This window comes from Nipponia nippon, unplaced genomic scaffold (genome assembly GCF_047370975.1).
Source record: "Nipponia nippon isolate SJK-2023a ecotype South Korea unplaced genomic scaffold, ASM4737097v1 scaffold_35, whole genome shotgun sequence".
Classification (NCBI taxonomy): Eukaryota; Metazoa; Chordata; class Aves; order Pelecaniformes; family Threskiornithidae; genus Nipponia; species Nipponia nippon.
The window spans coordinates 2,179,902-2,206,371 of record NW_028262353.1 but is presented as its reverse complement, the minus strand read 5'-3'; the positions used below and the strand labels follow the sequence as shown (position 1 = coordinate 2,206,371).

Here is a 26,470-nt window from a genome sequence, read left to right as displayed (position 1 = left end):
GCTCCACCCTTCCCAGTGCATGTTTCTTTCCAGTTCCCATGCCGTGGTGCTCACAGGTCCTTCACCAGCATTGGAACTCGCTGCGTTTCGGGCCGGCTCTTGCCTCTTCTGCTGCGTTTGCTCCTCGGGGCAGGGATGGGGGTCTGTGGGCGCTCCTGCGATGCTGCAACCCGGCATTCCTCCCTGTTATTACTCCTATCGGCGGCCGATGGCCTCTGCTCCGGGTGGGGTGTGCCAGGCTTGCTCATCCCGGTTGGCAGACGGTCTTGAGACCTGGCTCCGTCTCTGCAAACTCTTGCATCAAATTGGTCCAGAGAGGATGCGTGCTTGGATGAGGCTCATCGGTTGGGAACGAGGGCAGGCCGATGCCAAACAGCCCTTTTCCGTCTTCCCGCAGCCAGCCCAGACGGCATCAATAGGTACCGGCTTGTGCCAAAAAGCCGCAATACGAGGAAGATGCAAAAAGGGAAGCTCCGCCAGCCTGGGTCAAAGTTGCGGCTGCATGAAAAGTTGCTTTCATATATTTGTCGAAGGAGAGTTTGAGAAAGGAGGCATTACATAAAAATCCCAGCTGATCCAGCTGCCACTAACGCCGGTGGGGTCTCCCTTGGCTCGCAGATCCAGATGGGATGCTGCAGCGAGCGCTCTGTCTAATTTTTGTGGCTTAAATGACAAAGCGTCGTGCCAGTGAGGAGTCAGGTTGGAGGTATTTTTGATGCGGTGCCCGAGCTGTAATCTGGAAATCTGTTTACTTCATTCCTTGCAGTCAGGGGAATGGCACTTTAAAAATATTTTCTGCTTTTACCTGCACATGTAAGGATTTGTTGCCTAATAGCAATGTGAGATCCCTTAAAGATCCTTGGCTAGTGTGGTAGAACAGCTTGTAAATGGCCAGGTGTTTTTTCTTCTGCCTCTCCACGCTAGTGAAGCTGCTGAGGGTCTGCACTGTGATGCTCGTCTCCGGCCAGCCCTTGTCCCTGCCGTACCCTGGCTCCCTTGGCCCCTTTCCCATCTCGTTGAACAGGCTTCTGCGCTTCCCATCCAAGGTTGATGCAATTTGTGCCTGGGCTCCAGCTCCTGCCTTGCAGCAGGTGAGAGGAAGCACGTCCGCCATCCTCAGCCCTGTCTTGCACACGTGTTTGCTTGAGGACTCATCGCTGAGCCTTTGGATGCGGGAGGCTGGATGGGTTTTGCAGCCCACCCGGAGGGTTGCACGCTCTGCAGCTCCTGTGTGCCTGCAGGCTCTCCTGGTGCTGCTCCGACACCTTGGGAGAGCGATCATCCTTCTCAAAAGCATTGGGAAGGGTGATATCACTGTGGTGATGACCCTGGAAACCCAAACCTGGGTATTTGGGGACTGGTTTGTGCATCCCTTCTCCTCCCTTCTGGTTTCCCAGCTTCTGGATGCGATGGCAAAGATGCCCTGTGATGCTGGAGGTGCGGGGTCACAGTGTGGCCCTGGGGGGCTGGCGAGAGCCCCGCTGGGCTGAGAGCAGACCTGGTTTTGCTCTGTCAACACTTTCTTTTTTAGCTTTGTTGCCAGGGATGTGGCTGCTCAGATGTCTGCTCCTAACCGCATTACTGGGGAGCGCTGGTGGCCGTAATGGAGTTCAGCGTGTCCCTGGGCTTGCTCACTCCCATACCACAAAGCGTTTAGGGAGCCCATAAGTGCCTGATTCCTCACAAAGAATGAGATTAGCATCCTGTTCCTTAGGGAGAGATTTCTTTTTTAAGTCTCTGACCTTCTTGAAACTAGTATTTGTAGCTCCTTCTGTTGTCACACAGCGGGACCCTCCTCTGAATGCCTCATTGCAGTGACATGTTGTTTGCAGACTGGGAGTGTCTGGGCTCTCCGGGGTAGGAATTGTCACGCTTACGTGTTGCCTGGCATGGAGGAGCCTCCAGCCTTGGTCCGGGGGTGTTAGCAGAGGCTTCAGGAGGGTTTTACATCTAATCAAATTAACAGAGGAAGGGGTGACATGAGCGGACTTGCATCAGGTAATAAATAGCTGCCAGTCTCATGACACTGCCAGGCTTGCCAGATCTCCTTGCCCAGCTCCTAGGAGGTTGCAGCCACTCTGAGTCTTGCAAAAAAAAAAAAAAAAAAGTTTTTTCCAGCCTAGAAATGGAGGTGAGCAGTGGCAAGAGGGCTGAAACCACGCGGCAGCACAGGGAGCTTCACCTGCTACGTCCATCCACGTGCAACCTGTAGAGCCACCATCCATGGTGCTGGGCTCGTGTGGGAGCAGCGCTTCGTCTTCCTGGGAGGCTGTTAATCTGCTGTCTAATAAATCTCATGGAAAGCAGCTAAATAACAGGGCTCCCTGGAGCTACAGAAGGAAATTATTTGTCTTTTTTTAATAGAGAAAGGGGTTGCTCGCATGCCGCAACTAGATGTTATGAATAGGCTGATTTGTACTGGAAAAGCTTCTTAAAATGCAAGCGCGCTGCCAGAGGCTCTGCAGAGACTTTGCGGAGCATCGTTTTGTTTTGACATGTCAACAGTGGTGTTAATTGAGTGTGAGCCAGGAAAATAGTAAAACCTCCATGTAAATGAATGGGTCTCTCCAAGACTTAGCAGAGTCTTCAGTAGCAAGTCAGAGCGGTGCCAGGGGTGAGGATTTACTTAAACTTCAGCAACCAGCCTGTTCCTTTCAGGCCATGCGGGGAAAGATTTTTGTTTTGCTTGGCAACTAAATTAACCAGAAAATGCCTTTTGATGGAGCAACAAAGATACTGAGAACGTGACAAATACTTTCACAGTATTGTAACAGTTTTATTTTCTGCATCCTGAAAATGTTTAACGATGTTAGTCTCAAAACTCCAAAGACTTCAAAGCCTGTAATGAAATGTCACTCTTGTTTTCTGGGAATATTAAGGAACAGCTGAACTGGCTTGGCTTCTCCCCCAAATTTCGGTAAAGGCTGAACCTCCTGGGGAGCAGCTGGCTGAATACAAACTCATACCCTTGCATCCTTGGCCAGACAAAGCCCTGGTCTTGCTTCTAGGCATTTCTTACACTGGGCATTCGTGTTAAAATGGATTTCTGGCTTTGCTCCTCAGGAAAGTGTGGGGCATCTGGAGCCCAGCTGACATCTGAGCAGCAGCCCCGCAACCAGTCTCCCACTCCGGGCTTTATGCGTTGGCCTCTAGCACTGGTTTCTGGCTCTGGTTTTGTCTTAGCTGGTGTGTTACGCCCAGCTCTGGCTACCGCTGCGGCTAGCGGAGTAACGTCCTGTTGGAAGGAGGCATTTTGGTGCTGTGATGCCGGGAGGGAAACCTGCCGCTGTGCAGACACCGAGTGACTAAAGCTTTCAGCAGGAGCCGTTGTCCTCTGAAGCCTTTTCCCTTCTGCCAAGTCCTGATGAGCTGTGAATGAATTTTGCAAGTTGGCAAGAGGAAAAAGGAAAGTGATAAAGCATGAGAAAACACTTCAGCAAAATACTGCCTAGCAGTCTGAGTGGTTACTGAGGGTACTTAGAAAGAAATACAGACTCAAAAGCCAAGGATCCTCCTTTGGGCTCAGCGTAAAGGAGGAAGAAGAGCAGATGCTGTCCCCGTTTCCCTGTATGAGCAGGTAACTTTCCATGCTCTCCTTTCTTCCCCAGGAGCCCAGATGCCCCTCCTGCACCCCACCCCGGAGGTCCTAGCGCTCGTGTAGCCACCCCATGGTCACCGGGTTGTGGCTTCGATGGCTGTTACACGAATTTTCAGGATGACTTTCCCAGTTTCCTTTAAGCTGGGTTATGTTTGGGGAATGGCAAACCCCTCCAGAGGATGCTCCCCCCCTCTGTACGGTTGTTTTGCTTCTAACAGATGTGTTTTAGCTTCCCGGCTGTGTGCTGCTTTCCCTGAGCACAGCTGTTGAACAGCAGTTCACAGCTCACGCAGGGCTCTCGGCCAGCAGCGTGTGGCTCCGTCCACGCTTCACCATCAGCCACCTGCTTTGGGAATCTGCTGCCTGCCCCCGGTCTGCATCTGCGAGGCTCCCGTTAGTCAGACATGGCTGGAGGCCAACGCTGGAGATGTTTCCTGCTTGGGGTCAAGGACTCTTCCAGTTGCAGCGATGGAGGCTGTGCGAGGGCTGCGTCACTGGTGCATCGCACGCCGGTGGGAGACGGGCCGGCTGTGCTGCAGGGACGTACCGAGGGGGAGGCATGGCACTACCTTGGGCTGGGTCTTCCTGGCACCAGTGGCCAGCAGAAGTGACTCATTCCTCTGCGTAAGAGCCAGCCCTTGCCTCCGCCTTGCCATATCTTCCCAGTTTCCCAGGTACGAGGGATCGATCAGAACCCTGGCATAAATAACAGCTGCTGGCAGGGAGGCTGGAGCCAAGCAGCCCTTTGCACAGCAGTCAGCTGGCTTATTTGTGCTGTTCTTCCCCCTCAGTGTCTCCTGCAGGTGAGCTTTTCCCATGTCTTTAAACTAGGACTGTGGTGGCTTCTGTACTGTTTCCTCTGGCAGCGTCCCAGCGGAGGGCTCCGGTTGCTAATTACAATCACGCAGCCTTCCCTGCTAGCATCTTGTGGCTGTTCGAGCTTTGCTGCTGTGACAGCTCCGTACAACCCCAAAAAAAGGATCATCTGAAAGCTGAAATTTCCTGACCTACGCATGGATTTGGTGCCTGGGGAATGAGATGATGGGAAACCTTAGATTTAGCAAAGCACGGCTGCTCAGAGCCAGCCCCGGGGCTTGCTGGGGCGACAACTGCATTGCTGCAACTTTGCTATAACCGGCTACAAAACGGGGTTGACCTTTCTGGTGCCCACTCAAAAGAGGTCAGCGCTTCTAACACAAACTATTTTTTCCAAGAGGTGAAGGCTAAATGTCGGGTTTGATGAATGAATGACCTTTCATGGGGGTGGAGGGAAACTCCCGTGCGCGCTCCACCCCGCACACTGACGTCACTTCCATTATGGGGCTGAGTAACGTTTTCCAAGAAGTCAGAGACAGTAGGTTGAAGCAGCGCTGTCATCCGCGTGGGAATTGCGTCTGGCACAGACTTATTACTCTCTAATGAACATCACTGACCAAATCGCCTCTTGCTTTTATAATTGAGAGCTGGAGAAAGCAGAAGGCACGATGAGGGTGGGGGGGAGACCTCTCCTAGGTTGACTGGTTGCCATCAGCACCTACTTTCCCCACCCTGCCTTGTGATGCTGGAGGTGTCAGCATCCCCATGCATGGTCCTGGGGAGGTCTGGTAGAACAGGGAGCAACCCAAAGCACTGGAGAAGTATTCGGTGGTGCATCAGGATGCCCGTAAGGCAGGGAGAAGGTTTGCTGAGGTCTCCACAAGGGTCTTCACCCAAAAGCAGCCCTGCTGCTTGCTGGAGAGAGATGCCCTGGATGACCAATGGAGCAGCTTCCAGTTTGGGTGCTCAGCAGGTGTTTTGCCATGGCCCGGTATGCGGCGGCTGTCGGCACTCCTAGAATCCAGCCCTTCGGGAAGGCGAGCCTGCTCGGGGCTGTCTGCGCCCTACTTCCCCCTGGGGACCTCGAAGCCTGGTGGGACAGAGGCAGATGCTCAGCAGGGTGCTGGGGAGTTGGCCTGAGCAGGTTTCTGCCAAGCACGGGTGAGGCTCGGGCTTATCCCGGATCCAGAAGCTCCACCGTGCGCTGCTTTCCCAGGAGGAGATCCCCAAATGCTGCTCTTGGCCGTTCACCTCTGACGTGACCCTCGGTGGTAGCTGCAGCACTCGGGGAAAATAAACCCTCTGGCTGGAGGCACGTTTTGTGGGCTGACAGGCCGCCGAACGTGGTTTGCATCCACAGCTCTCCTTGCTTTGGCCCTACGTTGTGGCACCTTCATCGTTCAGGGCTGTGAGTTTGCGTTGAAGAGCAGGGTGACCCATGGGGACAAGCCATCCCGTCAGCCTGTTGCTAATCCAGGTTAGCCAGGCCTCGAGGAGAAGCTCAAGGAAGGCAAAACACCTTAATAAAACCTTTTCCTAGCTCTGTCCCAACACCGTGTTAGCCTGATGCCAGTGTGGTACTTCCCATCGTTCAGCAGAGCGGCTGAAAGAACAAAATGACACAAGAAGGGAGGAAGAAACTCCACGTACTCAGCGCCGCGGTGATCCCATTGACTTTGAGCAGGCACGCTCCGCTGAATGAGGACCCGCGGTTATAGCAGCCATTCAGCTCTGCTTTATGCCATCCTACGCAAGCCGGCGGGTCTCACGCTGCTGCACGCTTGACAGGCTGAATTGTGAAATTTAAATTTATAGGAAAATATTACTGAGGTTAAAGGAACGAGCTGAGCACCTCTTGCCGTCTTCTTTCCTTCCTGTGCCCTTGCTCTCACCGAGGGCGGCTGCTGTGTTCGCTGGTGCGTTCCTCCAGCTCCCTTAGCAACCCACCAGCACGCGGAGGGTGGCCAGGGCGTTGCGATATCTCCTCCCGGATCCGTAGCGAGGAGGTGGTGTGGGAACCAGACAAGTGGTACCTGAGCTGGCAGGCTATTTTGAGGTCGCCCCACCCTGGGCACAGCGCTCACGTCTCGCCAAGGGGCTGGAGCGAGCCGTGACCGGGACGTGCAGTCGGACGCTCTCCTTTGACTCATCGACTTCGATAAGTTTTGAGCTGTCTCGGACCGTGTCCTGTCTGTCTTTTTAATTGCAGGTGGCTCCATGTCCCGGCTCCAGAGCTCCTGGGAGATGCACCAGCAGAGCGTGGCGTACGTTCCAGATACAGGTAAACGATAGCCCTCCTCTGCGCAGAGGATGTTCTCCTTGGGGTTGCGGCTGTGTTTTCCTGGGAGCTTTCTCCAGGCAGCGCAGATGACTAGGACTGCTATCTAAAGGTGCTAGGGCCGTTGCCTGCATTAAGTTTCAGGTGAGGTACAGGTGAAACCAAGATTGGAGAAAGCTCCAAGCTCCTGGGGTTGCTTTGGGAGCCATGTGTCCCCAGATACTCAGGGGACATCGCTTGCCGGCCCTAGGGCCTTTGGGCTTCGTGTGCAAGCTCTGCAGAGCTGCTCTCCCCTGGCAGGCGATCAAGAGGAGTTCAGGCTTTACTGGGATCAAGCAATCAAGTCTGGTAGACTTACAGCGAGACTTAAATTGTAGGGTTGTTCTCCTGCTTTTTTCTGAACTCCCTTTTGCTCCAGACTCACTGTCTGGAGTCACTGAGTGACTGATAAAGGGTATTTTACACAGGACAGCGCCAGCACCAGCTAAAAGCCTTTCGAAAGCAGACTAGACACAGCTAGGCAGCAGCTAGCTGCAGTGCCTCTTGAGAAAACATTTAGCCATACTCAAAACAAAAGAACCCCTTGTTTGAAGCTCTTGAATCGACTGAAAATTTCTCACCCTGAGATGCGCAGAAGGGGTAACTCTGTCCTGCGTTCGGGGAGACGGAGGCAGAACTCGCAGGGTAAGCTGAGCTACAAACGCAGCCTGTCCACCTGAAACCGCAGCCTCGGTGTGGTCTTTACCGAGATTTGGCACCATGAAAGCTTCTAACCTTTATTTTCCCCGTGCTTTTAGATACTCAGCTTTTCTCATAGGAGACAGCCTCCTACCAGTGGATATTGTAAGCCAGGGAAAGCCTATTAAAAGCTCCATTTTAATATTTGTTTCAGCGACCCGTGTTAGGAGCATTATTTCCTCCCTCCCCTTGTTTATGTCCCTATTGAGGATTTTTTTTTTTTTAAAACAACGTTCATTTGACTCGCGTTTGGGATTTTTCTCACTTACGGGAGCTGGCATGAGTGTGCCGGTGCCGCTTCCTGTCTGTGCACAAGGGAAATTCTGCGCCAGCGTACGGGCGGCGTGACCTCTTTCCCTGTGGTTTCGCAGCATCGATCTGGGTGAATTCTGGTCCCTTCGAGGCTTTCTGAAAACAAATGCGAAGGAGCGGAGGGGAAAAAACCGATCTGGGTTTGGGGTGGGCTACAGGGGTTTTCTTGCTGAGGCACAGCAAACTACCGTAAGCATGCTTTGCAGTGTGTTTAAGGCTGGGGGTATGGGAAGGGGGGATCAGTCCTGGTTTTACTGGATAGATGAGTAAATGTGTACGTATACTAAAAACTAGCTAGAACCTGCTTTTTGATGGTGTTAGTGCCCGGACCCAGAGGGAACACGGAAGCTTTTCTTGCCAGATCGTGTTGAACCCAAAGAAAAATCCTTTATTTGCATCTAATTTGCTTTTTGTATGGCTGTGACAGCTTTACAAAATAAACACTTGGCTTTCTCTTCTCTCCCAGACATGGAGACCATGGCTGCTAGCACTTCGCTTCCCGACCCAGCCGGCGAGTTCGACAGGAACGTGCCCCGTATCTGCGGTGTCTGTGGGGACAGAGCCACTGGCTTTCACTTCAACGCCATGACCTGCGAAGGCTGTAAGGGCTTCTTCAGGTGAGTGAGAGTCTTCGGGGTGGAAGAATCTTACTCCGTAACCAGCAAGCCTTGAGGAGCAGGCGATCTGATCCCCAGGGTGCTGCCTGGCTGCTGTTCCAGCCACCTGCATCCCTACGAAGCTGGGCTGCCGACAGCCTTGCCAGACCTGTGCCCGCATTGCAGACAGCTGACATGCCTGCAAATCTTGATAATGGAGAGATTGCAAGCTATTTCCCTTCTCGTAGCTTACTGTGGCACCCCACTACCAGGAAATAAGTTGTTTTCCCCTTACCTAGAGATTCCCATCTGTCTGGGAGCCTTGCAGATGTCCTCGTGCTGTATGGGCAGGGGTGTAAGAGCCTCTGGCACGCTATGGATGGCACCTGGGAGAAATACACCTCAACCTAACAGTCTTTGAAAACCAAACTGGTACGATGGCCACAAATTTCTTTTCTTTAAAGCAAGCTGCCTCTAACGTCTGCTCTGAAGCTCTGCACGCTGGTGTATGGAGATGCATGGGGTCTTCTGCCCTCCTGCTGGAGTGGGCACCAAGCTCTTTCCAAAATCAGGCAGCCTTTCCCTCCAACTCTGGCTCTTGGGGGGTTTAAAGTAGCTGTAGGCTGTATATGCAGCTGTTTTGAGGCTTTTTCCCGCTGTCAGGTGGGGGTCTTGAGTGGTCTTAAGCTGATTCTCAGCAAGGCAGAAACATCTCTGAAAGCTGCCGGGGTCTCCGAGTCTGGAGAGTTAGGAGCTCGATTTTACCCCTGCGTCTCTCGAGGCGATGCTGCCGTACAGACGGTGCCCAACGATTCACGTGGGCGTTCAGATCGCTTGCACCAAGTGAGAGAATGACTAAGCGCTGGTGAAACGAAGCAAGATAATAAGTGGCGTGGGACTGGCTGGGAAAAGCCTTGCTCAAGTATTTTGCACTGTAATGAGATGGTGGCACGGGTGGCTGTGGGATTGCGAACACCAGAGCGCACAGCTTTACACCTTGTTACAGCAACCAGAGCTTGAGCTTTCACAGCAAAGTCATAACCCCTCCTCTCCCAGGAATTTCGGGGCTAGATGGGGGTTTTCACATACCACAGTCTTGCAGTCTCTTTTCGAATGGGGCAGCTTCAAAGCCCGGCCAACCTGAGCGACATTTTCCTCAATTACTGCCACCGAATGAGTAACTCCTCTTTCAGGTGCTCTCCTTTGCGGTCTGGTCTGGTGTCCCTGACCTTCCCCGTCCCTATTGTGGCCACAGAGGCGATGGTTTTGACCTCTGAAACGGCCAGTGCTGCTTGACGAACCCTTCCTGGGGGCGATGTGGCTCTTGCACTAACGTTGCGAGCCCTGCTGCTGCGTTTCCCCATCTTTATTGTCACACCGTTGTAATCATGCAAGACATACGACTGTGACAGTATTTCTGAACAGGCATCTTAATGACGTGAAAAGCTCTCATCTTCAGCTAGCCCTTCATGCCCCATATAAAGCCTTTATTTTCAATTTAAGGCTCTCACTGCTTTTTTAAATCTTGCTTTCCAGGCGTGCTCTCCCCATGCTAGGTCTTGGTGTGTTCCCTCTTGCTTATGCAGGCTTGTTTACATGCCATTTTCAATCACTGAATTTAATTAATGCTTGCTGCTCCCACAGTATCTAAGTGCTTTCTGCATTAAAATATAGCAGCACTGCCATGGAAGAGCCTGGACCCCTAAAACTCTCCTAGAAAAGCCATGCATCCCTTTGCCAGCACCTCGGGTTTTACAACAGGTTGTGCTTGCGCGCCCTTGCTGGTTTTCAACCGTCAGCTTGCGCTCCCTGAGCAGGTCTTGGAAAAAATCACTGCGCTGGTATAAATTTCTGATGGTTCATTACACTTACCTGGGAGGTCGGACTCGCAGCCTTGGCTGGAAGGGGCTAAAAGAGGGCGAGCGGCTGTGAATATCGAACAGCCAGCAGCAAAACCTCAGGGGGGTTTCACAGGGGGTTTTTTTAGTGCGTTCAGGCTGCAGACATGACTTAGTCTCCTCTGCAGGACGGACCAGGACCAGTTCTTCTGTACCTGGAGCCTTGCGCACCGTAGCAGAGGGATGCAGTAAAATGCAGGCTGAGCCTTGCCTCGCTGGCGTGGCTGCAGAACTGCTGAAGGAGCTGCGGGTGGATCTCCCCTGCCTTGGGGACGTACCTGTGTGACATGATTCCCTGGTGTGAACTCCCCTGGGAGGTCCTGGGTTTAATGACCCTATAAAAGGCATTAGGAATTTACTGGCACCTCTGGGTGCTCAGACGTGCGTGTAACCTGCAGCACAAACAGGCGTGAGGCAACCTTTGGCTGCTTGCTTCAAAGTCTGCTGTTTACTAACGCTGCCAACAGCAACAGGAGCCTTTTATTGAGCTCTGCTGTTTGCTCAGGAGCCCTTAAGAAGCAGCTAAGCCCGAGTGATTTATTTTGCTGTGACTTGGCTGAAGCATCCACGGTTTCTCTGGTTTCTTCTGCAGTCCTAGCTTTCCCTCAGTGCAATGACACTGGGCGTGAAGAGCAGAGCTCCTTGGAACGGCGCTGGGTATTTCAAAACCTACGAAGTCCCCACCCATCCTGTCTGCATCACTGCATCTCCCACTCCTGTAATCCTCCCCGGTTCTTTGCCATGTCCTCCATGAAACTTTTAAAATAAATCCATCCCCTCTTCCTCCTTCCCCAGAGGTCTCTCAAGATATTTCAGGGCAAGGTGGAGTTGTCTGGAGCTGGGATAAGAAGTTGGGGATGGAGCTGGGAGGATTTGGGGGAGAAAATGCAAATGGATGCAAAACAGGTGCCAGATTGCCACAGCTCTGCTCCTGGCGTTGACTTGGCTGTTGGTGTACGGAGGGCTGTGTAGGTGTAATGGGGGAGAAGCAGGGGATTATCCGACCCCAAACGGTTTGTGATGGCTGGGTGAGGTGGTTCTGCTGCAGCCTTGGCGCCAAAATGACTCCTCGTTTATTAGCCGTGTGGTGGGTGACGGGAAGGATGTGCCAGGAAGGCCACGGCGGGGTTTGGTTATGAGTAACAGTATTTCACGGGTTCTGCAAATGTGAGAGTCGTGTGTATCGAAAGCCCATTTTGCTGATAAAAAACTCAGAGTTAATTGGAAGATCTGTCCTCTCTGGTAGAGGGGAAGGGCCAAGCACAGCACTAATACCTGCCATATGATGCAGGTCTGGTCTGGGCTTTGCCCTCCCTCCGGCGGGGGCTGTCAGGGCTCCTATTCACCATCTGGTTTTCATGTAACTTCACATTTCTGATAACCTAAAAGCCATTTTATAGAGGCGCTGGGGTTCGCTTTCTCCTCGGTGTGCTAGGTAAGACCGTCGGGTGTGTGTCTACCAAAGAGCAAGGATGGAGCTCAACTGCTGCGGTCGGGGGTGGTTAACGATCAGGTGTCCTGGCTCACGGAGCTGGAATTAGGCAAATCGCAGTCCTCGCTGTGGCTGGAGCGCTCTCCACTGCGGACAGGATCTGTAGGGCAAGATAAAACCAGATGGGCTCCTCCTGTCCCCAAGAGATGAGCATCCTGCAAGCACCGGTGAGCGATGGATGTTACCCCCCCGCGCACAGCAGCCTGTCCTTTGCGGCGCTGCATGAGCACGCATGGGAACGCTGTCCCTATTTCCCCTGCCACCATCAGGTACAGCCACCCCGACCTCGGAGCACAGCGCTCCCCGCTCGGCAAACCCCACCTTCCCTTGCCGCTGGTTGCGGCCGTGTTTACTCTCACCCGCGGGCTGGGTTTATGCAGGGAGGGATCTCGTTATTTTTAACACTCGGCAGCTTGCCTGGGACACGGATCTTAAATGAGCCTTGAAATAGCCAGTTCTGGAGCTTTATAAAAATACTCCGGAGCCGGACGGTGTGAGCTTCTGCTGTGGGGTGGACGGCCGCTCCTCTGCGCCGCTGGTGTAACCCAGGGCCCCTCATAGCCGAGAGCCGTAGACCCTTGGGGCAGAGAAGCGGCTGCTTAGAAAAACCCTCTATTGTGCCCAGCCACCCTACGTTCGAATAAACTGCAATTTTCATACCAAACCTATAATGTTGGCTTGCCCTCGCACACAGGACATGTTTCCCTGCCCGAGGGCCTCGTGTTTCTCTTGCTTGTTTGTGCGTTCCCCAGCCTTGCCCCGGGCTGCAGGGCAAAAGACAAGCCGCCTGCCTGCCCCAGATGCTCAAAAACAGAGTTGCTCACCAAAACTGGGAGATTTTGGGGTGTTCAGTTCCAAATCCTGATTTGTCCCTGAGCTGAGCAACATTTGTCCCCATTCCTGGGAGAGCAAAGGTCCTGCTGGTCTTGGTGGAAGGGGAAAATCCGGAGAAAAGCAATAAACTGAGAGCCAGCTGCTGGGCGAAACAGCGTAAGGGAGGTTAGGGAGGGCTATCTGCCATCCGCCTCTCCTGTATTAATCTTCCTAAATGCATTTATTCATCTGTGAGGTGAAGGGAGAGTAAAGCCTCTTTGTTTACATCTCCCTTTCTAAAATAGCCTCTAATTGCATGCTACGTGCTGCTCGGGTCTGCAGCCCGAGAACATATATTTATACCCTATAAGCGCAGGCTCGGCGCCGTTCCTGGGATGGAGGGGCCCCTCTGCCATCGCCCTCTCAGCCTGCGTCGGCCATTCGGGACGTCCACGTCGGTGCCTGCGGAGCGCAGGGGTCGCGCGCCATCGGCTCAGCTTCGTGGAGGGATTTTATTGCTCGAAGAGCGACTCTTTCTAGCGGGAGACTCTTGGTGCCGGTGCTGAAATGCAGCATTAACTTGGTGGCAGGTTGCTCACTGTTGTACCTGAATTGCATCTCAGCTCTGCTTCTCCGCTGCATTTACCTTTGAACATCCTCGCTTTGACTTTCCAGCCTGGAAGCGTCCTGGGCTTGGTTTACCTCCCTTCAAAATCACTTCATTTAAAGCAAACAGCACCTTTAGAAGTACTTGCAAATCCAAAGCTGTGCTTGCTGATGGCAGGTCGTTGAGTAATTTTTCTCAAAAGACGCAGCATCTCTGAGCGCAGAGGAGAAACCGCCCTCAATGGACCGGCTCAGCTATGCCTGTAATGTGTCATTAGTGGATGTCGCGCAGGACGGCCCCACAGCAAGGCGAGTTTTTGCTGGGAGCTCTGGCTTTGACCCTTTGTACTTGGAAGATTTACAGTCCCGATTGCAGCAGCGGATTAACGTGGCACGGTGTGGTTTTGGTGGAAGAGAGGGTTATTATGTTAAGTGTTGTTTCTCTTGTATCCTGCAGTGAGCTGTCTGTCTTCTGCACACACAAACATGCACTCCAGCCAGTTCTTCTAGCAAAGCCAGGCTTTAAAGGCTGGTAAAGATTTAATAACACGGGCTGCTTTGGTACATGCTGACCTCCACTCTGCTTTCTTTTGCTGCTGGTGGGGGTTTCCCTACAGTCCTTCCCCCCTTCTTTTGGCCTTCAAAATACCTGTTCAAACCCAGAAAGCTGCTTAACCTGTGGCTGAGCCCCTCGGCAGTGTCCTGGTAAGAAGTTGTCCTTTTCCGTGCTGTCCAGCAATGCCCTAACCTCCAAGATCAAACCCAACCAGGTGCAGCCTCTCCAACTTAGCGTTGTCGAGCGACCAGCTGAGCTGAACGGAGCCAGGTCAGAGATGCTTCCAGCGTCCTCTTAGCCATCTCTCTCCAGCAGTTTGCTGTCCAGAGAGCTGGATTTGTGCTTCCATCTCCTCCCGATGTTTGGAGCGGCCTCTCACGCAGTCAAAACGGTGTTGATTTGACTCAAGACCATTTTTTTTTTTTCCTGTTCCTCTCCAGGAGAAGCATGAAGAGGAAAGCGATGTTCACGTGCCCGTTCAACGGTGACTGCAAAATCACCAAGGACAACCGGCGGCACTGCCAGGCCTGTCGGCTGAAGCGCTGCGTGGACATCGGCATGATGAAAGAGTGTGAGTATGCGGACACGCATCCCGTGGGGCCTGGCTTCGCGCTGCGATGTCCTTTTCCTTCTCAATTAACGCGCGGTGCAGAAGGCAGGCGCGCGAGCGTACAACCTGAAAGCCCTACAAGGATTCGAAGGGGATGCAAAGGGCAGGGGATGTGGTAGGTAATGATTGAGAGGAGCTCGTTTAATGATTGAGGCTGTTCCCGTGGTGGTTAGCGATCTGGGGAGTTGCTTTTATCAAAGCCAAATCGCCTTTGCTGGTTCTTGGGTGGCATCAGCTTAGAGAGAGCATCCGGGGCTGTTTCTGATTAACTCCCGGTTACGTTGGCTGAACTTACTCCCGTCCTCCCTGTGCAAAGTCATCCTCCTCTCCGACGCGGTCTTGCATCCTCCTCGCTGCATCCAAAGAGGGAGAGTTGAATGAGCTTCCCCACAGCGCCAGTAATTTCCATTAGCGTGGAACTGGCTTGTGTTTTGCTCTGCTGTACCTCTGGGTCTTTTTATTTTTCGGGCCCTTATTCTTGCAGCGTGGGTCCAGCCACGTGCACAGCAGCGACTTAAGTAAATAGCAGAGGGACATAAAGTAGTTTTTAACCCAATCCAAACACGCTAATGTTGTCCAAATATTTATTTTCTTCAACTATATTTATAGATAAGCAGCTTTTAAAAATAAAATCTGTTTGACACACTTCCTCCTACATACACATGCTTTCCACGTCCTAAGCCTTCAGGAGAAAGCTGGTGTTTGCGTAGCGTTCAAACCAAAATAACAGCCTTCTGCTAGGAGACATTGCAAACAGGACGTCACGTCGAATGATTGATGGACCTGAAAATTTTGAAAATGGAAGTGGTGCTCATTTCCTTAGGTGGTGAGCAGAGAGCAAACAGCGTCTGATGTCACAGGGTGCCACCGGAGCACCTGGGTCCTCCAAAAAATCAGAACTTGTAGGTGTTTGCAGGAAAAAATGCCTAAATTTCCAGTTGTCCCAAAGATCAAGCAGATCCCTGATGAAGAGAAGAGCCCTGGATCTTCTCTTTTTTTAAACTAGCAGCTGTGTCCCATAAAGAGGGAGAAGAAGACCATATAACACACCATATGTACCCGTCTTTTGGGTGAGTATGAGGATGTGTGAGCCCGTGGTAGCTGGTCGGTGCGGTCCGTTTGGCGTAGCCGTTGCTAACGAGGCAAATGTGTTGACTCGCACCGGTTCATTACCCAGGAAAGGCTGGAAAATTCAGCAGCAGCAATGCACAGCGTGTTTGCACCCTGGCCGGGGCCAGGTCCCAGGGATGTGTGTGCTTTCCGCAGGAGTTAACTTGTAAGCAACCCTGTTAGCAAACTGTTACTGAATTAACAAAACCTAACCTAAGGAGATTAAAAATAGCCTTCCCGCGGACTTTGCTGCTGGTTAAATGAAGGGGAACGAGGTGTGCTGCTGTTATTTTTAGGTTGAATCAGGGATCTTGAAGCTCTTGAGGGGATTTGTGTCTTCCCCAGGCTGTCGTTGAAGGCGATGGCTGGGCCAGTTTAACCCTGTTGCCAATGGGATCTGCGTCCAAAGCAGAAATGAGGGCATGAGAGGGGGATAAAGAGGAAGAGGAGGAAGAGGGCAGACCCTGGCAGACCGTGTGCCTGTGTTAATTTGGGGTTGGGTGCAGGCAGACCCTTCTCCATCCTCAGAGTGTGGGGTGGTTGAATGACCTGGACAATTTTAGACATCCTCTCCAGCCCAAACCACGCAGGGCTGGGACCTGCAGCAGCACGGCCGCGTCGAGGGTCCCTTCCCCAGCGCATGGTCCAAGTTTGGGTGCAGCCGAACCTGTGGACCAGACGCTGTGGTGATGGGCTTGGAGGAGCCAGTGCTTGTCAGGGAGGCGCAGCAAGGAAGGGATTGCCTGCGTTCAAACTCACACACAGCAAAAGCCCTCAGCCACCGGCGCTCCCCGGGGAGCTGGGGACAGCGTCGGGGCGGCCACCGTCCCCTGAGGAGGGACCAGGGAGGAGGGGATGGAAGCTGGAGGGCAGCTGAGGTTACGGCCATGCGGCTGGAGCGGGATTTATAGCCCCGCCGCAACGCCTGGGTTCACCCCACGCTGTCCGCAGCCAACGTTAGCAAATAGCTGTGGTTTTCTTCCTGTCTTATCTGCGTGGGGTAAAGCGCGGGGCTGCGCGGCGGGCGATCGGCGGCGGAGGAATCCACCTCGCAGCCCGAGCCGTGGCACTTGGGAATGCTCCTTTTGCCGCTTTCAGGAGCGGTTTCCCTTCGGATGGCTCCGAGGAGGGCAGGTCTCCAGCCTAGGGATGCCTCGGCTCCCTATCCGCTTCCCGCTGGTTTTTCCTAGGATGATGTACTTGAAAGTGAGGCGAAGGGTTTGTTGCTGGACTATCCCGCCTGCTTTGGCACTGCTTTGGGTGGCAAAATGCTGAAGTTACCCCTTCTGCCCTGCAAAATTGCCTTTTGCCAACTGCCTGGAGCTCAGGAAGGGACGTTCGTCCCTCGGGGCTGCGATGGCCAAAGCACTGGGGCATTAGATGGACCTTTTGGTCACCTTTGGGTGATTCACCTCTCTCGGCGCCTCTGCCCTTTCTCCCCCAACCTTTAAGAGTTCTCCAGTGTTCGCACGCAGGGACGGGGGACAGGTCGTCTGTCCTACACAGTCTAAAGGTGTTGCTGCAAAGCAGGAAGATAAATTATGCATCACCAAGTCGAGCAGCTGGAGGGACCCATGGGGTCCTCGGGGCTGCAGCGGTCTCATTGAATTTATTCTCTCCCCACCACCTTATTTGCTGCTGGGGAATTTGTTTCTGCTTGTCGTGGTGCCAGTCAGCTGGGAATCCGTGAATCTCCTTGGGAGGGTCCCCAGCCACGTCCTGGGGCAGTTTGTCCCTCTGCAGCCAGGTCCTTGGACACTGGTGAAGGTGGTTGCAGCTAATTCCCCTCCTTGGTACCGCAGCAAGGTCTATAGCTTGCCTGGGGCCAGCTCCCCATGGATCTTCTCTCCCCTTTTCCAAGGAAAACACTTGCCAGGATCTGGTTGTAGTCAGAAGCAGCTGATGCTCAGCATCCTCACCATGAGGCTTGATTGATGAGCTCAGTGCTGAAAATCCCCAAAAAGGAGGAGGAAAAAAAAAACAAACCAAACCATCATCTCAGAGCCAGGGAGAGGAGCAGAAACTGGAAGGAGATTGTGCGGAGAGAGGGGAATTTCCCAAATCGGTCAGGAGAGGAGCAGAGATGCTCAGGGGAGCAGGCAGCGCGAGGGCAGCAGTAGCCAGCAGGGTTACGGTTGTTTAGGGTGGGCCTGCGGGACGAGGGTGAGCAAGGAGGGAGGTGGCGTTTCCAGCTCTCCTCCGCTTCCCCGAATAGGCGGTGATACTTAAAGCAAAAAAAAGTCCCCGCTGCCCCAAACGTGGAATGTGTTATTCCCCGGCCCGGGAGCTGCTGCACGGCGGCGTTGTGCAACACTGGCCTCTGGAACCCGCGCTGATGCCGGAGACCGGCCAAGAAGCAAAGCAGGAGCATGAGAGGGAGGGAAGAGTCATGGCCGTTTGGGAAAACGTCACTTGGTGGCGGCCGGCATTCGCAGGCTGGCCGGGAAGCGTCTCTGCTCCCCGTGGGCTCGAAGCACGTGCTATAAATGTCCAGCATCCTCTGTAATTAGAGCAGGCTTGGAAGCCGTCAGGGGCTGAGCATCTGGAAAGCCCTCTCCAAAATCTGTGCAAGCATCGCTTCGGTTAGCTGGGTCTCAGCTGCATCGGAGGGACATGACCTCCTCGGCAGGGGGAGAGCGGTGGCCGGGGGCCCTGCAACTGCTGTCACTGCTTCAATTTGTTCCGGCGCAGGTCTGGGACCTGCGATTTAAATCGCTGCTGTTTGCCCATGGCTGCAAGCTTTCCTCCTCTCTGGTTTCTGTACAAACCCACGTGCCGTAGGAGATGCAGCCAGCCCGTAGCATCCCGTTTACCCCCACTCCCGCCATCGCACTGTTTGTGTTCCTTTTGCGCAAGACGGTTTTTCTGGCCGTGCCATCCTTCGTCCCAGCCCTGTTGCCGCTGGCTGTGCTGCCGATAACCCCTGCGGGGGTCTGGCCGCCTTCGGAAATGCTCTGTCTTCCGATGACGAAGGCGTCTTGGGGCGGTTGCAGCTGGGGTTTGGAGCAGGTCAGCAGGGCTGAAGGGTCCAGTTTTGGGAGAAGCCGCAGGGATGAATTAGGCTTTGCTCCCCAGCTTTAAAGGGTGCACGGCAGGCGCCTCTGGGAAGGCCGCATCCTGCATATTTACTGTGTGAACTGGTCCAGAGCGATCCTGGGCATCCTTGGCAGTTCAGGGAGGCTGCAATGCCCTGCAGGCAGCTCGGGGCAGATTCCCGATCTCAATTCCTCAATGCCTTGTTCCTACAGTGTATTAAACTGCTTCTTTTGCTTCTTGACCCTCATCTAGCCGTGAATCACCCCAAAGCTGCTGCTGTGAGGGGTGTTTCTGCAGCCGTCTTGCCAACCAGGGGACACCAGCTCGGCTTCTGACCGCCACCACTGTCCCAGCGAGACCCAAACGCCACCCCACCATGACGGCCGTGCCAGGCAGGCTGTCCCAGGGCGGGGGAACAACCACGGGGCTTTTTGCACCCCCGGGCTGGACAGTGTCCCCGGCTCCAGCTGGGGCAGGCAGAAGCACCCACCATTCAACCTTCAGTGAAATGCTCAAGAGACACCCAGTGAACACATTTCATGCCTGAAGTTTCCTAAACTTTCATTTTCTTTATATTTGGCTGCTCTTTCCTCGCCTGACAGAGCGAGTCTGTCTGTCCTGCTCCGCATCATCCTCCAGCACTCCCGAGCCCCGGGTTTTGGCTGGGGTTGCAGGGTTGTATCCTTGCCCAGCGGGCTGTATCTTCATGTGCTACCCTCGGTGTCGGCCGTGGCTTCCCCTGCTGCCCTTGTGGTGCCTCGCAAAGAGGCCAGCGTCTGTCTGGAAGCGATGGGCAGATGTTATCTCAGCTTCTGCATGGACTTGGGGTCAGGGCAGCCCACAAACACTCAGCCACGTCGCTGGTCATGCCAGGAGTCTGTGGCTGGATGTCTCCAGCAAAACATTCGGGAGATCGGATCTGGGGAGTGAGCCAGGATCTTGAGTGGAAGCTGCAAGTGTCGAGCTGCTTCCCAATCCCGTATTCCTGCCTCGAGGCAGGCAGGGACGTGGTGGGCAACATCCATCCTTCTGCGCCTGCAAAGTAAATGAGTCGAATCCTTTTCCCCAGGACTTTGTAAAGCAGGCAAGTCACTGCGCTGACATCCCTCGTCCACGTTACCACCGGTCCTACCGAAAAGCCATTCCTCCGGCACGGCCGAGCAAAACACGTTTCAGGTTTGCTGCTCCCTGGCGTCACCGGGAACGGTTTCACCAGAAACGCCGGGGGCGATTCTCAATCCACAGTGCCAATGCTGGGCTATGTCTTGGCTTGCACGAGTACCGCTGTGTCACGGCACGGGCGTTCACAGCTGGAAGAGAATTGCAACTCCCCTTTATTGGATTTTTTTTTTTTTAAACGCCTGCAGGGCTTCCTTTGGGATTTAGTCTCCTATGGGCTCCAGCAAGTCCTGTCAGAGCATTAAACGCCAAACCCAGGACCTGCTGCCAGGCAGAGCCACGGCTGGTTTCCGTCAGCATCGCTGGCAGTTTGGCAATGGATTCGCAGCCACGTGCAGCCCACGTGCTCTGCCGAGCCTCGGTGCAGCCGGCAGCCCTGGGACATCCAGGGAGAGCTGGCTGCCTTAGGGGATCGTACGGGGGAGCACGAACCTTGCCAGCGTTTGTTCCCCTGCTAAGTGATGCTTTGGGAAATGCTTTTGCTTTTCGTCTCCTACCAGAGTGAGAAATGCTGCTGCCTCACCGCTTCAAACCTGTTTGAGGGCTGGATTTCCTAAAGCTGGCTGGGAAATCCCGAGGAGGTTTCCCTTGCAGTCCTGCCCCAGCACAGAAACATCCTTTTCTTTCCAATCCACTCTGTGGATGCTTCCAAATTTCGGATCGATTCACTTGCAGGGTCTGAGATTTGCTTGGTGTAGACACCTGCACTAATCCCTTCTGAAGCCCCGACGCTTGGGACAGACCATGCTGGCAAAGGCTTTGAACACCACGGCCACAGCCCAAGTGCTCAGCTCTTTGCCCTGTCCTCATTCCCAGCCCCGCGTGGCTCTTTCCCCACAGATGCTGCCTCATCTATGAACACTTTCCCTTCTTGCATGCAGCACCCAGATGGATCCGATGCTTTTGTAATAAAAACCGGGACGGGAGATGGCAAAATCCTGATTTTTCTCCCCAAGCAGCCATGCTGTCCCCCACGGAGCCGTCCGTAACCTGCCAATCGTGGGAACGATCTTTTGGCCCGAGCCAGTCGTTCCCGTGCCTCCGAGATCTTCCAAGTCCCCTCTGAGATTGTGCAAGTTTGAAAACGTATTGGAAAAATGCTGTCGGCTAAAGGTGGCAGAGGGGAGCAGGGACTGCAAACAGCTCCTTGCCTCGAGCCCTGTGACTGTGGCTCCTGCTGCCCTTCGCCAACCTCTCGTCCCAAATTCCACCTCGACTCGCCCAGCATCAAATCTCTCGGTCAACCCCAGGCAGGCAGAAAGCCGCTTGTCATCAGATAACATGCTTGGGGTTTTTTTTTTAATGACTGGTTAAAGGGCTAATAACATCTTGAGGAACGGGCTTTGCTATTTTTAGGACCCGCTGGTTCGTGTGTATTAACGAGCTTTTGTGAACGTGTGACTCTGTTACGAGGGCGGGGGGTTGATACCCCACGAGATCGTTGAAGCTCCCTGTTGCTTTTCTGCTCTGTCAACCCTGTGAGGCTCTTCAGGTCTCTAAGCTCTTTTTATAAAGGTCAGATTTGAGCCCAAATTGCCTGTGGATGCTTCCCTTCCCTAAATAAATGGGCGAAGCCTTGCGTATCGCCTTTGAATCCAACCCTTGGCTGCTGCCGAAGGCTGGCACCCACAATAGAAACCATAAATACCCAACCCTGGGAGTGGGGGTATGTTTATACGTCCCCTTAGCTTAAAAATACTTGTGATGCTGCAGAAGTGTTGCTGGATGCCCCGACTATCGCTGCTGCAGCTTGGTAGCCGGCCGCGGAGGCTGAGCGGTGCCGCATTGGGCTCCCTCTGTTGTCGGGCGCTGACAGCGGCACAGGAGCCGTGCTGGAGCGAGACGAACCCGCTGGCCTGCCTCTTGCAGGATCAGGATTTCTTTCACCTGAAAACACAGAGCAAACAGCAAGGTTGCAGAGCAGACGTGTGGCAGCGCTGACGTGACCTTATTGCACCCGGTCCTTGCCTAAAAGCACCCAAATGGGCTTTAAACTGTCCTGGTCTTGTAGCGGGAAGCCGTGACCCGGCAGTCGAGGACAGGAGCAGGATGGGGTTGATGCAGGTTTAATAATTGATTAGCAAGGTGATGGGGATGCTGGCTGCAGTGGCCCGGGGTTGCTTTGCTCCCTGTTTCCCTGTGCCTGTTTCTGATGCTTTCCCTGTCCCCGCAGTCATCCTGACGGATGAGGAGGTTCAGAGGAAGCGCGAGATGATACTGAAGCGCAAGGAGGAAGAAGCGCTCAAGGAGAGCCTGAAGCCCAAACTCTCGGAGGAGCAGCAGAAAGTCATCGACATCCTCCTCGAGGCTCATCGCAAGACCTACGACCCCACGTATGCCGACTTCACCAAGTTTCGGGTACGTCCAGGGCACGCCAGCCCCGATTCCCATGCGCAGGATCAAGCGGTTCCTGCCCGGATGCACCAAACCCGTTTCATCCCATGACCTCTCACTAGAGAGGAGTTAAAAATCCCAGCGCAAGAACCTTGATGCTGTTGGCAGCAGGCAAACGCCTGCCATCAAATTGCTCTCCCAGCCCCGTTCCTCACGTCCTGCTCTCTCTTCCAGCCCCCTGTGAGAAGCAACCCCAGCAACAGGGGGGCAGCAAGGTCCCCCTCCATTCTCAACCAGGACTTGTCATCGGAGGACTCCACCGACCTCTTTGGCTCCGATGCCTTTGGCACGTTTCCAGGTACCGCGCTCACCTCTCCGTATGCAACGGGGGTAGAATTGCAGCAGCTTTACCTAAGTCTGGCCATTCAGACCCTTGTTTTACCTCTTCTGGGGAGCTTATTTTAACTGTAAGACCCCCCTGGGGGCGTTGCAAAGGCTTTTTGTGCGCAAAAAGCATTAAGTGCTTGGCTGGATCGTGGCCCTGCGGACCTCTGTGTGTCTGAGCCCTCCAGGATGGCCAAGAGGAGCGTGACCGTCAGCACTGGGCTGCATCGTCGCTGCTCTGGCTGCGGTTAGACTTGATCGCAGCACAGGAGAGGAGTTAAAAGCCCCAGTGGAAAAATCTCAATGCTGTTGGCGACCAGCGAACGACTGCTCTCCCAACCCCGTTCCTCACGTGCTGCTGTCTAAACGCAATGCAGAGCCCTCCTGGCAGGACGGGTGCCATTCCCGCTGCGGGCTGGCGTCGCTCTCCTCACCCATAATGTCTTGCCTATAACCGAGGTACCCTCTGACCATCTCCCTCTCTCCAGAGTCTGTGGAGCCCCAGATGTTTTCAAACCTGGTCCTCTCCGAGGAGAATGACGAGAGCTCCTCCGTGAACATCGACTTCTCCCACCTCTCCATGCTTCCGCACTTGGCCGACCTGGTCAGCTACAGCATACAGAAGGTGATCGGCTTTGCCAAAATGATCCCGGGATTCAGGTGAGACGTTTGCTCCCAGATCCGACGTCTGTGGCGGTTCTCCACTCTCGGGAATCTCCTCCTACCCTTCACAGCCCGGTCATTTTTCTCTGTTTCATCTTCACAGCTGTCCCTCAGGCTCTGTTCCCTTCCCAGGTCTGTTCCTACTTTCATGTTTTTCTGCCTCTCCTCCTTCCTGGGGTTACTCCTCTCCTATTTCACCCTGATTCACACAGATTCTGTCAGCAAAATGCTGGAGCTCCTAAGAAAGATGCTCGAGACCATGGGAGTGGTCCCATCCTGGTTTGTGAAGGACCTCAGGTCCTGTTTAACTCCAGGCTGGTGCCCAGGGTGCTGGGTGGTGTAAATGGAGCTGCGGAAATACCTGCTGCTTAATTACCTAGAAATCTGGGGTGAGGGAGAAGCTGGGATGCCCCCAGAAAAGGGACCGGGTTTCCGATGGAGAACCTGGTGCGTGGGTGGTGTGGGCTGTTCCTTTGCTCGCCAGACAGGTCTCACCTCGCCCTCTTCCCCCTGCCCAGGAACCTGGCAGCAGAGGATCAGATCGCCCTGCTGAAATCCAGCGCCATTGAGGTGATCATGCTGCGCTCGAACCAGTCCTTCACCCTCGAGGACATGACGTGGACCTGCGGCAGCAATGACTTCAAGTACAGGATCAGCGATGTCACCCAAGGTAAAGGCTGCCAGGCACTCTCCTGCTTGCTGTGGGCTAAGAAATGTCATCCCAGCCTTAAATTCAGATGCAAAAATCCCATCCTGGGTAGTCTGGAAGCAGGGAGGTGTTGGCAGGCTGCACGGCTGCGGAAGACGGCAGCCCCAGCAGCTCGGCAGTGCCACAGCTGGGCTGAGACCCCCGTCCCGGCGTCAGCCATGCTCTGTTTATCTCCCAAACCCCACGTTGTGACACGCGTGCATCCTGCAGCCGGACCAGATGGCTGGAAAGAGCCATTAACTCCTGAAGAAAAGCAAAACGTGGCTGCAGCTCAGAGCTGTTTCCAGCCCCCCTCTGCCCTGCAACGGGGGTTGAGTTCCCTTTGCTCCGAGCTGCCGTGAGGGCTGGAAAGCCGCTGTGCCTTCCCACAGCCACTGCTCTGCAGCCAGGAAGCCTTTCTGCTAGGAAAGGTGGTGAATCCTGCCCTAAACCTCCCCCACTTTAGGATTTGGGGACCAGCACGGAGAACAGGGGGTGCAGATTAAATATATGGGCCTTAAATCTCTCAAATGCATTTGGAAGAGCTGTAGAGTAACGTAGGGATGCCGAGATCCTTGGTGCAAGGGCAGAGATCCCAGCAGAACCAGAGCGAGCGGCGTGTTGGGACCAGGCACAGGGCAGCTGGCGCCCACTGAACGCAGGAAAGAGATCGGCTTGCAGAGAGGGCTCTGGGCACACCAGGTGGGGTTTGTGGTGCCCGTGCAGGACACGGGGCAGCGTGGAAGTGACGATAAGGAGGCAAAATGTCTGTAGGTTAATTGTCTTTATAGATTTCAAAAGCAAAATCTGCTCCATCATCTCCTGCTTTAGAGGAACTGCTGGGGAGAAAAGTACAATTAAAACCAATGTGTTTTAAGCTGTTCAAAAGTCATCTTCCACTGTCCCAGCTCTCTGCTGCGCTGAAAGAGGAGCTGCTGAGCTCCACGCTCATCCCTTGGCTGGGGGAGATCTTGTTCCAGAGCAGGCTGTGCTCCAAGTCCTTTTCTCTTCCCAGCTGGCCACAGCATGGACCTGCTCGAGCCGCTCGTGAAATTCCAGGTTGGCTTGAAGAAGCTGAACCTTCACGAAGAAGAGCACGTGCTCCTCATGGCCATCTGCATCCTGTCCCCAGGTAGGAGGACACTCATCCCCCAAGGTCGCTAACCTCCCCAAAAACATCACCTTTCCCTGCCTCTCCATCACGGCTGACTGGGAAAAGGGACGGGAATCACCCTGCATCCCTGGTGTTTCCTAGATCGCCCAGGCGTGCAGGACACCTCGCTGGTAGAATCCCTCCAGGATCGCCTCTCGGAGATCCTCCAGACCTACATCCGCTGCAGGCACCCTCCTCCCGGCAGCCGCCTGCTCTACGCCAAGATGATCCAGAAGCTGGCAGACCTCCGGAGCCTGAACGAGGAGCACTCCAAGCAGTACCGCTGCCTCTCCTTCCAGCCTGAGCACAGCATGCAGCTCACGCCGCTGGTGCTCGAGGTCTTCGGCAACGAGATATCCTGACTCGGACCGTGGGGTTGAGCACCCACCAGTAAAGGGATAAGTCAGCCTGGCTTCCCCGAGGCGGCGAGCGGAGGGACGTGACCCTGGGCAGGAGTTTTGTACATAGATGGTTTGGTTTCACACTACTGGAGGTCCTGCTTTGTCTTCTCATCCACGGCGGCCGAGGTTTGCTCGCTGCGGAGCAGTGACAGACCCAGATCCGTGTGGTTTCCCCCCGCTCCGTGAGCAGCTTTTCCGCTTCCCTGCTGTCTACGAGAGCTGACTTATCCCTTTATGGATATTTTGAGGCTGAGCTGCCTCCAATCACTGCTTGACCCAAAAAATCAGGCTGCTTGGAAGGAGAAGCACTGGGGTGGTTTTGTGTGGGGAGACAGACTCACGGCCGTTCTCTGCTCCCCTCTTAAAATCTGCAACGCTCACCCCGCTCGTGTCAAAAAGGGAGACGCCAGTTGAATTGCACCCCCCGAATCCCTGCCAGAAAACGCCGTGGGCTGCGTCCCCCCACGCGTGACCAGCTAAAAGCACTCCCGTGAGCTGCTGCCAGGCTGGGACGAAGCCAAAGCCATCTGTGTCAGCCCCGAGAGGGGGAATTTGTCCTCGGCCCTCAAAGGAAACAGCCGGAGGAGCTGTAATTTGTGTTCCCAACACTACTGCCGGGCTTTGGGGGAGCCGGGATATCTCGGGGTGACTCCTCCGCTCTCTCAGAGCTGAACCCCTTTGCTGTGGCTCTCGGGCAGGGCCCCCCGCAGCCCGTGATGGCAGCGTGGGTAACGACCGCGGTCCCAGCTCAGCTTTGGCACTTTGGGGTGGCCGGAGCCCTGCTGGAACCGGGTGCCGGAGGCTGCTCGGTGCCGCTGTCCCCCCTCAGTGCCCAGGGGGGCGATCCCCGGCGTGGGGGGTCCGGGAGCAGGGAGGCTCCTGGGCTCCTTCCCTGAGGGGACCCAACTCGCTGCCGGGTAAATAAAATAAATTAAAATGAACTCTTCCTTGGGAACAGCGCCTGGGCTGGTTTTGGCGGGGGGCTGTGTGTCCATCTGTCCCTGTGTGGGCTGTGCAGGACTGCGTCTGTCTGTCCATTAAACTTTATTAAACAGGGAAGGTGTGTATTAAACAGTTGTTTAATATCGTTACCAACGATAAAGGGGATCCGGGCACCCCGGGTCGCTGGGCCCGGGTTTAACAAGGCTCAGGGCCGGGTCCTGCGCTCGGGGCACAACAACCCCAGGCAGCGCCGCAGGCGCGGGGAAG

The 26,470-nt window shown here is 54.4% G+C and overlaps 1 protein-coding gene across 13 annotated transcripts in view; it reads left to right on the top strand.

Annotated features, from left to right (window-relative positions):
* The window catches only part of VDR (vitamin D receptor), a 39,554-nt gene extending 13,346 nt beyond the window's left edge, over nucleotides 1-26,208 (top strand). For 11 of the 13 annotated variants that reach the window (XM_087771601.1, XM_087771602.1, XM_087771597.1 and 8 more), the window contains 9 exons: nucleotides 6,624-6,695; nucleotides 8,209-8,359; nucleotides 14,144-14,274; nucleotides 21,812-21,996; nucleotides 22,207-22,330; nucleotides 22,845-23,016; nucleotides 23,538-23,689; nucleotides 24,723-24,839; nucleotides 24,963-26,208. In XM_087771601.1, coding sequence (XP_087627727.1) covers nucleotides 6,632-6,695; nucleotides 8,209-8,359; nucleotides 14,144-14,274; nucleotides 21,812-21,996; nucleotides 22,207-22,330; nucleotides 22,845-23,016; nucleotides 23,538-23,689; nucleotides 24,723-24,839; nucleotides 24,963-25,222 — 1,356 coding nt within the window. In that variant the 5' untranslated portion in view covers nucleotides 6,624-6,631 and the 3' untranslated portion in view covers nucleotides 25,223-26,208. Of the gene's footprint in view, nucleotides 1-3,608; nucleotides 4,779-6,623; nucleotides 6,696-8,208; nucleotides 8,360-14,143; nucleotides 14,275-21,811; nucleotides 21,997-22,206; nucleotides 22,331-22,844; nucleotides 23,017-23,537; nucleotides 23,690-24,722; nucleotides 24,840-24,962 lie in introns of all 13 variants that reach the window. The other 2 variants (XM_087771605.1, XM_087771603.1) reach the window with 1 other exon arrangement.
* The last annotated feature ends 262 nt before the right edge of the window (nucleotides 26,209-26,470 follow it).